The 13,442-nt window shown below is 58.5% G+C and overlaps 1 protein-coding gene across 2 annotated transcripts in view; it reads right to left on the minus strand.

Moving 5' to 3' along the window:
* RIN3 (Ras and Rab interactor 3) overlaps window positions 1-13,442 on the minus strand; it is a 70,230-nt gene that overhangs the window by 11,061 nt on the left and 45,727 nt on the right. The window contains exons 6-8 of one of the 2 annotated variants that reach the window (XM_060180920.1): window positions 4,962-5,117; window positions 2,004-3,455; window positions 1,111-1,419 (exon numbers count right to left, since the gene is read on the minus strand). In XM_060180920.1, the coding sequence (XP_060036903.1) occupies window positions 1,111-1,419; window positions 2,004-3,455; window positions 4,962-5,117 (1,917 nt within the window). The remainder of the gene's footprint in view (window positions 1-1,110; window positions 1,420-2,003; window positions 3,456-4,961; window positions 5,118-13,442) is intronic. The other variant, XM_060180921.1, reaches the window with a different exon arrangement.

Genomic DNA, 13,442 nt, shown 5'->3' on the forward strand with positions numbered 1-13,442 from the left:
ACCAGTCCCGCGTCTGGGGCACTGTGGGTAGAGTGGTGCCCTCCCGAAGCTGGGATTCTAGGGCCTCACGTCCGCACAAGTTCACTCCCAGGCCACACTTTCACTCAGAGTCAGGGAGGAGACCGCAGCACCAGGGCACCCCCGGCCCCCACCCCACAGCACCCCATGTGCTGCCTGAGCCGAGACCCCCGGCCCCCACCCCATTACCCGGTGGGCGGTCCCCACCCCGAGCACCTTGGAATGAGACCATACTTGGAAATCAGGTCAGCCTGGGTGCCGGCTAAGATGAAGTCACACTGGGCCTGGGCGGGGCGACTCACCCTGCGTGACTAGCAGGCCCATAAAAGGGGAACTGGACAAAGACACACGAGAGCACAGGAAGCCTGGCCACGGAGGTTCCAGGAGCTGGCAGGAGGGCCCGCAGAGGGGGCAGGACCCTGCAGACCCCTTTACACCGGGACCTTGGGACAGTGCATTCGCAGGCAGCCAGAGTGGGCCTTGGGGACCCTTAGTTAGGGCACACACAGCGTGGCTGGCTCCTGAGGGCCTCTGCTGAGGGTCACTGCCACCCGCCCAGGGCTGAGGGTCGTTGCCAATAGCCAGTGACCCATCTCAGCGAGGAATGGTGAGCTGACAGGCACTGCTAAGAGTACAGAGACCACATGCCCCAGACAGCCACCTCTCTCCAAGCCTCCTGAAGACTATGAACCAGACAAGCGACCACAGCAGCCCTGCCGGCTGAGCCCACTGCTGACCCCCGAGTCCCAGGCAGCCCCCCACCCGCACGGGAAGCAGCCCCCGACCATCTGGCCCCTGTGACCAGCCACCCTCCACTTCTGCCTCTACTCTTACAGGCCACTGCCGACAGTGCTCTCAGAACCTCCAAAGGGGCTCTGACGCTCTGACAGACACTCTGACAGACTCTGACAGACACTGACACTCTGACACTCTGGCACTCTGACAGACACTCTGACAGACACTCTGGGTTAAGGGAAGAGCTGTTTCAGTCTGGGGGAGGTGGACACCCCGAGACACCTGCAGTGTGGCAGCCGACCCTGGCCGTCCTCCCAGCCCCAGAACCCCCTCGCCCCCGCAGCCCGCAAGCCCCACCTGGGTTGCCGAGGGCCATGGAGTCATAGATGAGCTTGCAGGTCTTGAGCAGGATGGAGATCTTCTTCTCGGGAGAGTAGGCCTTGTGCATGCTGGTGAACTTGTGCAGGATCTTGTCCATGACGGGCACCTCGGGCACACTGGTGGTCACGCCCAGGTCGGTGGTGGTGGTGGCCAGGATCACCAGCTGGTTGTCGTGCAGCTGCTGCAGAGAGCGGTCTTTGGCGTGGATCTCGCGCAGGCAGGAGTTGATGGCTCCCCTCAGGGGCTTCAGGACGCACTTGTACAGGGCGGACTCCACAATGGCTCCTGGGGGTGGGGTGGGGTGAGCACCAGCCGGGAGGGGCCTGCAGCCATGCACACCCTCGGGGCCCTGGGAGACGCCGCAGCCCCAGGCCGCCCTGACTGGGGAGCCCCCTCTGGCCCTGGGGAGGCTGTAGCCCCACCCTGAACCCAGGAGGAGGGGCCGAGCTCTGGGGTCACTAGGACGGGGGGGGGGGGGGGGGGGGGGCAAGTCCCATCCCCGTCCCTGCCCCCGTGGGGAGCCGCCTGAGCCCCACAACCAGGGGGAACCCGTGACAAGTGGCCCGCTCCCACACCTCCTCTCCTCGCCTCAGCCTCGGTAGCAGGAGGGCGTGTGGGAAGCCCTGCCCCACCCCAGCCGTCTGCCGTCCTCAGGCTGCCAGAAGTGACCCGGCAGGGCCTGGCCCTTGCCTGCCCCGCCATCTCCCCAGCGGCATAGTCCGGGGCTGCCCGGCCCGCCGGGAATTGGAATCGCCTTGCAGGTAGAGCCGGGAGCGCCCGAGCGCGGGCCTGTGGGCAGGTCACCGGGGGCACTCCAACGGGCAGAACCCGCCCGCCCGCCCGCCCGCCCGCCGTCGGGCCGCACTGACCCAGCTCGTCCTCCGAGTGCGGCAGGGGCTCCGCCAGGGCGCGCAGCTCCGTGCTCTGCAGCAGGTAGCTCCTGAGCTGCGTCATCATGGTACGGATCTCCTGCAGCAGCTCGGTGCTGGAGGCCTGGCGCGCCATCATGTCCAGGCTGTAGGCCTTGTAGTCCTGCACCAGGCTGCCGAAGTAGGCCGCGCGGTCCTGGGCCAGCTCCACCACCCGCCGGTACAGCTTGCGGTTGGTGGGCAGCAGGGCATGCAGCGCGCTGCTGAAGCTGGCCAGGCTGAGGCGGTGACGCGCCCGGCCCAGCAGCAGGGATGGCTTCTTCCTCACGCCGGGCGGCTCGGGCTCCTCCTCAGCGCTGCTGGTGGAGTAGGAGTCCTGGTCGGTGGCCAGGGAGCCCAGGGAGCCCTTGAATTCGGCCGTGCTGTGGGGCTGGGCGCCAGCCTGCGGGCTCTGGGTGAGGGCCTGTGGCGCGGGGCTCCGGCTTCTCTGCGGAGGGCTGGGTGGCGGCTTCTGGGGGGCCGCCGCCTCCGTGCAGAGCTCCTGGCTCTCTAGGGGACTCGGGAGCATGGAGGCCAGCTGCCTAGAAACCCTCTTCTTCCGAGGGGGCGGGACGGGGGGTGGCCGCATCTTCCTGGCCTGCTCCGGCGCGCTGTCCGGGTCCCCGGCTGCAGCTGCCACTTCCTGACCGGGCTCCGGGGTCCTCTGCAGCCCATCCCCTGGGGTGCCTGCGGTGTCCTGGGGCGGCAGGCTGGAGACACCCGGCCAGGCCCCCTCGGCCTCCACCTTCCCTGCACCCGGCTCCTCCAGGCTCAGCCTCTCCGAGACACGGCGGCGGGGAGGGGCCGCGGGGACATTCTTCTTGGCAGGGACTGGAGGGACTGGAGCCTGCTTTGGGGGGCCTGGGGTGGCCCCCATCTTCACTTCTTCCTCCCTGAGGGGGCCCAGGCCCGAGAAGGGTCCTGAGAGCCTCTCACAGGCCGTCATGGGCGGCTGGCTCTGCTGCTCCACGAGGCCGGGGGCATGGAGGACCAGGTGGGGGTCAGGCGCTGGGGGTATGGGGGGCAGGGCTTCAGGAGGGCTAGGGACAGCGGTGTGGGGGCCAAGCACAGGACCTGTCTGAGCAGGTGCAGGGGATGGAGGAGGCCGGGCCTGGCCTGAGGGCGGGGGTGGGGGCGCAGGACGCCGGGGAGCCCACCTGGAGGTGGGGGAGGTAGGCTGGGGGGCGGGGGGCGGCAGGCACTTGGGGCCGCTCTCGGCAGGCAGGGTGGCACCACAGTCCTCGATGAAGACGGGGTTCACGAACCACAGGCGGTCGGCGCCCAGGGCCAGCTGGAGCTCACAGGGGCAGCTGGCAGGATGGGCGGCAGGCGTGGCACTGGGGGCCAGCTCCCTGAGGGGCTCTCCGGAGTTCTCACCTCCTGAGCGGGGGTTCAGCGAGGAATCCCAGAAGCCTGTGGGAACGAGAGAGGAAGAGGCTCCGGTCTGGGCAGGGAACAGGGGAGGCTGGCAGGGGGCGAACACCAGGTTTCACCAGCCGGACTGTTGCTCCCACTGGGCTGTTAGAAGCCTCTCCCACCACTTCCTGCTTCTGCAGGGGAAGCCCCGGGCCTCCATCACAGCCTGGGCCGGGCTTCAGGCCCCCGCCCCCAGACAGCCCTCCAGAACACAGGTCAGGGTGACACAGGCCGGGCTTGCTGCAAGCCCTTCCGGGTGGGGCAGGGTCCCCACAGTGGCCTCCTCCCCAGGCCTGTTCTATTATCAGCAGAGCACTGCTCAGCGCAGGCCACTGGGGTGCCGGGCCAAGCCCGCCACCTCTCACAGGAAGCCCTGTGCTCCTGTGGCGTGTCTCCCCGTCTCCCCGCCCAGCCTCCGTGGGGGTGAGTGGTCAGGGGAAGGTGCAGGCAGGGAGCTCTGACCTGACACTTGTGGCCAGTGGGCATCCCCGTGGGGGCTGCCTTCCCACTGCACAGGAAGTCTTCATTTAGTTAAAGATTTGCCTTTATTTCATGCGGTGGACAGAGAGGGAGAGGGAGAGAGAGAGAATCTATTGTACCCACGGTGCCGGGATAGAACCTGGAGCCTCGGACACGTGAGTCTTGCACCCCACCAGCTGAGCGATTTCCCAGGCTGCAGGAAGCCTGGCTCTGGTCAGTCAAAGGACAGGCGAGGTCCAGGGCACATGACTTCCAGGTACACCAGGCCCCACAGAGAATCTCCAGGAAGCTCTGCCACCCCACACACACATATTTGGAGCAGAATTTCTTTGCTTGTGGACCCCGTGAGCTCCCTCAAGCAGCAACGTGTGGAGCCAGGTCTTGTTCAAAATGGTAAAAATAAAATAGAATAAAATAACTGGTTATGAAAGGGAGGGACTGAAAGGGGAGGGGGAGGGCTCCAGGGCTCAGCTCTGGCCGCAGGTAGCTGACCCTGTGGCCGCGGGCCGAGGGCACGCCAGCTGGTGCTCTGCTGGGCTGAGGCAGCGCCCAGGAAAGCCACCACAGCGCTGCTGTCCTGATGCTCCTACGTGCCGCCGGGGGGCTTGATCCCAGGTCCTCACACATGAGATGGGCGCTCCAGCACCTGAGTTATCTCCCGACCGCCCTCCTCCACACCCAGGAACTTCTGAAAAGATGTATTTCCTGAGAGAAGATGCTCAGAACGTCACTCTGGCACACACACAGTGCCGGGAACCAAACCAGGAGCCTCCAGCCTGCATGGCGCGCACCGAGCAGCAGCCAGGCCACTGCAGACACCCACAGAGCTGCAGTCTCTGATGGACTGGCGGCGGGCCAGGGCCACAGAGGTAGAGCCGGTCAGGGTTAAGGTTACAGCCTCCTCAGAGGAACTTGCAACACTTCCCAGCTCCGCTGCTCCCTCATAGGGTGCGGGAGGGTGGGGTGGGGTGTGTGCCCCAGAAGCGGGCTGTGGCAAGCACACAGCAGGTCCTGGGCACTGACCGGTGCCCGACGGGACCAACAGGAGTGAGGAGAATGGAGGTCCTGGGCTGGACTGCGGGTCTCGCAAGAACACGGGTGCTGACCAGCTCTCTGGTTTCTTCCCAGCATGCAGAGCTCTGGGGAAACAGAGTTCAGGGCACGGAGCTCTGCAGGGACCTGGGAGTGAGTGAATGAGTGAGCAGCGGGGAACCAGGGCTACTGGAGATGAACTGAAAGGCCAGGAGGTGGCTCAGACTTGCAGGCGCGAGGCCCAGGGTTCAATCCCTGACATAGCAGAGCTCAGGCTTCTTCGAGAAATCATTTCTTTAAAAAAAGGAAGCAGGCAAGTGGCTCTCAGCAGCCTGCAGAACAAAGTCACGCAAAGCTAGCTGTCGCCACGGCTGTGAGACCTTATCTGGGCCAACATACCAGACCCGGGCTCAGCACTGAAGCCCAAGATGTGCCAGCCTGTAGGCATGCATCTTGCCAGCTGTCTGTTGTTACAAGACTCAGGTATTTGGGCAGGCGAGGGCTGTGTAGACAGGGGGACAGTGTCAGGGGCTGGGCGGGCGAGGGCCGTGTAGACAGGGGGACAGTGTCAGGGGCTGGGCGGGTGAGGGCCGTGTAGACAGGGGGACAGTGTCAGGGGCTGGGCGGGCGAGGGCCGTGTGGACAGGGACAGTGTCAGGGGCTGGGCGGGCGAGGGCCGTGTGGACAGGGACAGTGTCAGGGGCTGGGCGGGCGAGGGCCGTGTAGACAGGGGGACAGTGTCAGGGGCTGGGCGGGCAAGGGCCGTGTAGACAGGGACAGTGTCAGGGGATGGGCGGGCGAGGGCCGTGTGGACAGGGACAGTGTCAGGGGCTGGGCGGGCGAGGGCCGTGTGGACAGGGACAGTGTCAGGGGCTGGGCGGGCGAGGGCCGTGTGGACAGGGACAGTGTCAGGGGCTGGGCGGGCGAGGGCCGTGTAGACAGGGACAGTGTCAGGGGCTGGGCGGGCGAGGGCCGTGTGGACAGGGACAGTGTCAGGGGCTGGGCGGGTGAGGGCCTTGGACCTTGTTGGGAGTGTGGGGGAGAAGGTTTCACACTGAGGAGCCTGGCCAGGAGGGACGAGTGAGTGCGGCCCGGCGTCCAGGTGTCTGAGGAGGCACGAAGGCAGGTGTGTGTGGTGAGTAGACAGCCAGGTCCTCAGAGTTCAGTGCTCACTGGACTCAGCTGCGAGGGTTCTGCTGAGCCTTTGTGTCTGCAGGGTCCCGCCACTCCTGGCAGACCCTGACTTGCTTATTCTTAAGACAGAAAGTGAAATGAGACAGCCCACACGCATCAAAGACTGCGCCTTCACTCTCACCAGGAGAACCCCCACCACTGGGCGCTGAGCAGCCTGATTCTCCGCAGATAGTGGGAGTCAGTCTCCTCAGCAGGGTAGGAAGGAGGCGCCCAACCTGGGAGCGGATTGGCAGCGGGTGGACAACCGCCTAAGAGCCAGGTGACCTTTGACTCGAGAGTCCCGTGTCTCCCTTCTCTGCCCCAGTCCCGCATCTCCCTTCTCTGCCCCGGGCCTTGCTCAGAGCCCTGCTCACTGTGCTCCCTGCAGCTCCCACCACGGAACCAAGGACAGTCCTCCTCTTCCGGCTCTGCTCCCACCCGGGGACTGAGAGGCCAGCCTCTGCTTGGCTCTGGGCAAGGACTCCTGGCGCCCTGGCCCCGGGGGTGCCAGGTCTGGGCAGAGCTCCGGTTCCCAAGAAAGGCCTCCTCGGGCTCCACTGGTGTCCCGTTCAGGGGAGTGAGTCTGCACAGTAAACCCCACATCTCACTTCTCTCTCTCTCCACTTTCACACGGCGGGGGGATGTTCCTCCTCTAGGAGTAGTGGGTTTGTGTAGACACAAGTCCCAGTGGGGGAAAAGCCAGCTACAATAAATAATACTAATAATTATTATTATAATAATAAAGGGCACAAGACTGGGAGCTAGCTCACCTGGGAGAGCACCAGCCTTACTACCTGGGCCCTCCGGGTTCAAACCAGGCGCTACATGGGCTCCCGGCACTGGGGGGCCCCGACTTGCAACAAGCTGCAGGGTCTCTCCCTGTTTCTCTCTCTGAAATGCCGCAGTGTCTCCCTGTTTCTCTCTCTGAAATGCCGCAGTGTCTCCCTGTTTCTCTCTCTGAAATGCCGCAGTGTCTCTCCCTGTTTCTCTCTCTGAAATGCCGCAGTGTCTCTCCCTGTTTCTCTCTCTCTGAAATGCCGCAGGGTCTCTCCCTGTTTCTCTCTCTCTGAAATGCCGCAGTGTCTCTCCCTGTTTCTCTCTCTGAAATGCCGCAGTGTCTCCCTGTTTCTCTCTCTGAAATGCCGCAGTGTCTCTCCCTGTTTCTCTCTCTCTGAAATGCCGCAGTGTCTCCCTGTTTCTCTCTCTCTGAAATGCCGCAGTGTCTCTCCCTGTTTCTCTCTCTCTGAAATGCCGCAGTGTCTCCCTGTTTCTCTCTCTGAAATGCCGCAGTGTCTCTCCCTGTTTCTCTCTCTGAAATGCCGCAGTGTCTCTCCCTGTTTCTCTCTCTGAAATGCCGCAGGGTCTCCCTGTTTCTCTCTCTGAAATGCCGCAGTGTCTCCCTGTTTCTCTCTCTCTGAAATGCCGCAGTGTCTCCCTGTTTCTCTCTCTCTGAAATGCCGCAGTGTCTCCCTGTTTCTCTCTCTGAAATGCCGCAGTGTCTCCCTGTTTCTCTCTCTCTGAAATGCCGCAGTGTCTCCCTGTTTCTCTCTCTCTGAAATGCCGCAGTGTCTCCCTGTTTCTCTCTCTCTGAAATGCCGCAGTGTCTCCCTGTTTCTCTCTCTCTGAAATGCCGCAGTGTCTCCCTGTTTCTCTCTCTCTGAAATGCCGCAGTGTCTCTCCCTGTTTCTCTCTCTGAAATGCCGCAGTGTCTCTCCCTGTTTCTCTCTCTGAAATGCTGCAGTGTCTCTCTGTTTCTCTCTCTCTGAAATGCCGCAGTGTCTCTCCCTGTTTCTCTCTCTGAAATGCCGCAGTGTCTCTCCCTGTTTCTCTCTCTCTGAAATGCCGCAGTGTCTCTCCCTGTTTCTCTCTCTCTGAAATGCCGCAGTGTCTCTCCCTGTTTCTCTCTCTCTGAAATGCCGCAGTGTCTCCCTGTTTCTCTCTCTCTGAAATGCCGCAGTGTCTCCCTGTTTCTCTCTCTGAAATGCCGCAGGGTCTCTCCCTGTTTCTCTCTCTGAAATGCCGCAGTGTCTCTCCCTGTTTCTCTCTCTCTGAAATGCCGCAGTGTCTCTCCCTGTTTCTCTCTCTGAAATGCCGCAGTGTCTCCCTGTTTCTCTCTCTCTGAAATGCCGCAGTGTCTCCCTGTTTCTCTCTCTGAAATGCCGCAGTGTCTCCCTGTTTCTCTCTCTGAAATGCCGCAGTGTCTCTCCCTGTTTCTCTCTCTGAAATGCCGCAGTGTCTCTCCCTGTTACTCTCTCTCTGAAATGCCGCAGTGTCTCCCTGTTTCTCTCTCTCTGAAATGCCGCAGTGTCTCCCTGTTTCTCTCTCTCTGAAATGCCGCAGTGTCTCTCCCTGTTTCTCTCTCTGAAATGCCGCAGTGTCTCTCCCTGTTTCTCTCTCTCTGAAATGCCGCAGTGTCTCCCTGTTTCTCTCTCTCTGAAATGCCGCAGTGTCTCCCTGTTTCTCTCTCTGAAATGCCGCAGTGTCTCCCTGTTTCTCTCTCTCTGAAATGCCGCAGTGTCTCCCTGTTTCTCTCTCTGAAATGCCGCAGTGTCTCCCTGTTTCTCTCTCTCTGAAATGCCGCAGGGTCTCTCCCTGTTTCTCTCTCTGAAATGCCGCAGTGTCTCTCTGTTTCTCTCTCTCTGAAATGCCGCAGTGTCTCTCCCTGTTTCTCTCTCTGAAATGCCGCAGTGTCTCTCCCTGTTTCTCTCTCTGAAATGCCGCAGTGTCTCCCTGTTTCTCTCTCTGAAATGCCGCAGTGTCTCTCCCTGTTTCTCTCTCTCTGAAATGCCGCAGTGTCTCCCTGTTTCTCTCTCTGAAATGCCGCAGTGTCTCTCTGTTTCTCTCTCTGAAATGCCGCAGTGTCTCTCCCTGTTTCTCTCTCTGAAATGCCGCAGTGTCTCTCCCTGTTTCTCTCTCTGAAATGCCGCAGTGTCTCTCCCTGTTTCTCTCTCTCTGAAATGCCGCAGTGTCTCTCCCTGTTTCTCTCTCTCTGAAATGCCGCAGTGTCTCTCCCTGTTTCTCTCTCTCTGAAATGCCGCAGTGTCTCCCTGTTTCTCTCTCTCTGAAATGCCGCAGTGTCTCCCTGTTTCTCTCTCTGAAATGCCGCAGGGTCTCTCCCTGTTTCTCTCTCTGAAATGCCGCAGTGTCTCTCCCTGTTTCTCTCTCTCTGAAATGCCGCAGTGTCTCTCCCTGTTTCTCTCTCTGAAATGCCGCAGTGTCTCCCTGTTTCTCTCTCTCTGAAATGCCGCAGTGTCTCCCTGTTTCTCTCTCTGAAATGCCGCAGTGTCTCTCCCTGTTTCTCTCTCTGAAATGCCGCAGTGTCTCTCTGTTTCTCTCTCTCTGAAATGCCGCAGTGTCTCTCCCTGTTTCTCTCTCTGAAATGCCGCAGTGTCTCTCCCTGTTTCTCTCTCTGAAATGCCGCAGTGTCTCCCTGTTTCTCTCTCTGAAATGCCGCAGTGTCTCTCCCTGTTTCTCTCTCTCTGAAATGCCGCAGTGTCTCCCTGTTTCTCTCTCTCTGAAATGCCGCAGTGTCTCTCCCTGTTTCTCTCTCTGAAATGCCGCAGTGTCTCTCCCTGTTTCTCTCTCTGAAATGCCGCAGTGTCTCTCCCTGTTTCTCTCTCTGAAATGCCGCAGTGTCTCCCTGTTTCTCTCTCTCTGAAATGCCGCAGTGTCTCTCCCTGTTTCTCTCTCTGAAATGCCGCAGTGTCTCTCCCTGTTTCTCTCTCTGAAATGCCGCAATGTCTCTCCCTGTTTCTCTCTCTGAAATGCCGCAGTGTCTCTCCCTGTTTCTCTCTCTCTGAAATGCCGCAGTGTCTCTCCCTGTTTCTCTCTCTCTGAAATGCCGCAGTGTCTCCCTGTTTCTCTCTCTGAAATGCCGCAGTGTCTCTCCCTGTTTCTCTCTCTCTGAAATGCCGCAGTGTCTCCCTGTTTCTCTCTCTCTGAAATGCCGCAGTGTCTCTCCCTGTTTCTCTCTCTCTGAAATGCCGCAGTGTCTCCCTGTTTCTCTCTCTGAAATGCCGCAGTGTCTCTCCCTGTTTCTCTCTCTGAAATGCCGCAGTGTCTCTCCCTGTTACTCTCTCTCTGAAATGCCGCAGTGTCTCCCTGTTTCTCTCTCTCTGAAATGCCGCAGTGTCTCCCTGTTTCTCTCTCTCTGAAATGCCGCAGTGTCTCTCCCTGTTTCTCTCTCTGAAATGCCGCAGTGTCTCTCCCTGTTTCTCTCTCTGAAATGCTGCAGTGTCTCTCTGTTTCTCTCTCTCTGAAATGCCGCAGTGTCTCTCCCTGTTTCTCTCTCTGAAATGCCGCAGTGTCTCTCCCTGTTTCTCTCTCTGAAATGCCGCAGTGTCTCTCCCTGTTTCTCTCTCTCTGAAATGCCGCAGTGTCTCTCCCTGTTTCTCTCTCTCTGAAATGCCGCAGTGTCTCCCTGTTTCTCTCTCTGAAATGCCGCAGTGTCTCTCCCTGTTTCTCTCTCTCTGAAATGCCGCAGTGTCTCCCTGTTTCTCTCTCTCTGAAATGCCGCAGTGTCTCCCTGTTTCTCTCTCTGAAATGCCGCAGGGTCTCTCCCTGTTTCTCTCTCTGAAATGCCGCAGTGTCTCTCCCTGTTTCTCTCTCTCTGAAATGCCGCAGTGTCTCCCTGTTTCTCTCTCTCTGAAATGCCGCAGTGTCTCTCCCTGTTTCTCTCTCTGAAATGCCGCAGTGTCTCTCCCTGTTTCTCTCTCTGAAATGCCGCAGTGTCTCTCTGTTTCTCTCTCTCTGAAATGCCGCAGTGTCTCTCCCTGTTTCTCTCTCTGAAATGCCGCAGTGTCTCTCCCTGTTTCTCTCTCTGAAATGCCGCAGTGTCTCCCTGTTTCTCTCTCTGAAATGCCGCAGTGTCTCTCCCTGTTTCTCTCTCTCTGAAATGCCGCAGTGTCTCCCTGTTTCTCTCTCTCTGAAATGCCGCAGTGTCTCTCCCTGTTTCTCTCTCTGAAATGCCGCAGTGTCTCTCCCTGTTTCTCTCTCTGAAATGCCGCAGTGTCTCTCCCTGTTTCTCTCTCTGAAATGCCGCAGTGTCTCCCTGTTTCTCTCTCTCTGAAATGCCGCAGTGTCTCTCCCTGTTTCTCTCTCTGAAATGCCGCAGTGTCTCTCCCTGTTTCTCTCTCTGAAATGCCGCAATGTCTCTCCCTGTTTCTCTCTCTGAAATGCCGCAGTGTCTCCCTGTTTCTCTCTCTCTGAAATGCCGCAGTGTCTCTCCCTGTTTCTCTCTCTGAAATGCCGCAGTGTCTCCCTGTTTCTCTCTCTGAAATGCCGCAGTGTCTCCCTGTTTCTCTCTCTGAAATGCCGCAGTGTCTCTCCCTGTTTCTCTCTCTCTGAAATGCCGCAGTGTCTCCCTGTTTCTCTCTCTGAAATGCCGCAGTGTCTCTCCCTGTTTCTCTCTCTCTGAAATGCCGCAGTGTCTCCCTGTTTCTCTCTCTGAAATGCCGCAGTGTCTCCCTGTTTCTCTCTCTGAAATGCCGCAGTGTCTCTCCCTGTTTCTCTCTCTCTGAAATGCCGCAGTGTCTCCCTGTTTCTCTCTCTCTGAAATGCCGCAGTGTCTCCCTGTTTCTCTCTCTCTGAAATGCCGCAGTGTCTCCCTGTTTCTCTCTCTCTGAAATGCCGCAGTGTCTCCCTGTTTCTCTCTCTGAAATGCTGCAGTGTCTCTCCCTGTTTCTCTCTCTCTGAAATGCCGCAGTGTCTCTCCCTGTTTCTCTCTCTCTGAAATGCCGCAGGGTCTCTCCCTGTTTCTCTCTCTGAAATGCCGCAGTGTCTCCCTGTTTCTCTCTCTCTGAAATGCCGCAGTGTCTCCCTGTTTCTCTCTCTGAAATGCCGCAGTGTCTCTCCCTGTTTCTCTCTCTCTGAAATGCCGCAGTGTCTCCCTGTTTCTCTCTCTCTGAAATGCCGCAGTGTCTCTCCCAGTTTCTCTCTCTGAAATGCCGCAGTGTCTCCCTGTTTCTCTCTCTCTGAAATGCCGCAGTGTCTCTCTCTGTTTCTCTCTCTGAAATGCCGCAGTGTCTCTCCCTGTTTCTCTCTCTCTGAAATGCCGCAGTGTCTCTCTCTGTTTCTCTCTCTGAAATGCCGCAGTGTCTCTCCCTGTTTCTCTCTCTCTGAAATGCCGCAGTGTCTCTCCCTGTTTCTCTCTCTGAAATGCCGCAGTGTCTCCCTGTTTCTCTCTCTGAAATGCCGCAGTGTCTCCCTGTTTCTCTCTCTCTGAAATGCCGCAGTGTCTCCCTGTTTCTCTCTCTGAAATGCCGCAGTGTCTCTCCCTGTTTCTCTCTCTCTGAAATGCCGCAGTGTCTCCCTGTTTCTCTCTCTGAAATGCCGCAGTGTCTCCCTGTTTCTCTCTCTCTGAAATGCCGCAGTGTCTCCCTGTTTCTCTCTCTCTGAAATGCCGCAGTGTCTCCCTGTTTCTCTCTCTGAAATGCCGCAGTGTCTCTCCCTGTTTCTCTCTCTGAAATGCCGCAGTGTCTCTCCCTGTTTCTCTCTCTGAAATGCCGCAGTGTCTCCCTGTTTCTCTCTCTGAAATGCCGCAGTGTCTCTCCCTGTTTCTCTCTCTGAAATGCCGCAGTGTCTCTCCCTGTTTCTCTCTCTGAAATGCCGCAGTGTCTCCGTTTCTCTCTCTCTGAAATGCCGCAGTGTCTCTCTCTGTTTCTCTCTCTGAAATGCCGCAGTGTCTCCCTGTTTCTCTCTCTCTGAAATGCCGCAGGGTCTCTCCCTGTTTCTCTCTCTGAAATGCCGCAGTGTCTCCCTGTTTCTCTCTCTGAAATGCCGCAGTCTCTCTCCCTGTTTCTCTCTCTGAAATGCCGCAGTGTCTCTCCCTGTTTCTCTCTCTCTGAAATGCCGCAGTGTCTCCCTGTTTCTCTCTCTGAAATGCCGCAGTGTCTCCCTGTTTCTCTCTCTCTGAAATGCCGCAGGGTCTCTCCCTGTTTCTCTCTCTGAAATGCCGCAGTGTCTCCCTGTTTCTCTCTCTGAAATGCCGCAGTGTCTCCCTGTTTCTCTCTCTGAAATGCCGCAGTGTCTCTCCCTGTTTCTCTCTCTCTGAAATGCCGCAGTGTCTCCCTGTTTCTCTCTCTCTGAAATGCCGCAGTGTCTCCCTGTTTCTCTCTCTGAAATGCCGCAGTGTCTCCCTGTTTCTCTCTCTCTGAAATGCCGCAGTGTCTCCTGTTGGTATGCATGAGACCCCTTCTGTTTCATTTGGTTTAAATCCCCCCTGCTTAACACTATTCTATTTACATAACCACTTCATTCTATTTATATAACCACTGTTAACAAGTACCTCCCTCCAGGGCA

The sequence above is a fragment of the Erinaceus europaeus genome, chromosome 22 (genome assembly GCF_950295315.1).
Source record: "Erinaceus europaeus chromosome 22, mEriEur2.1, whole genome shotgun sequence".
In the NCBI taxonomy this organism is placed as follows: domain Eukaryota; kingdom Metazoa; phylum Chordata; class Mammalia; order Eulipotyphla; family Erinaceidae; genus Erinaceus; species Erinaceus europaeus.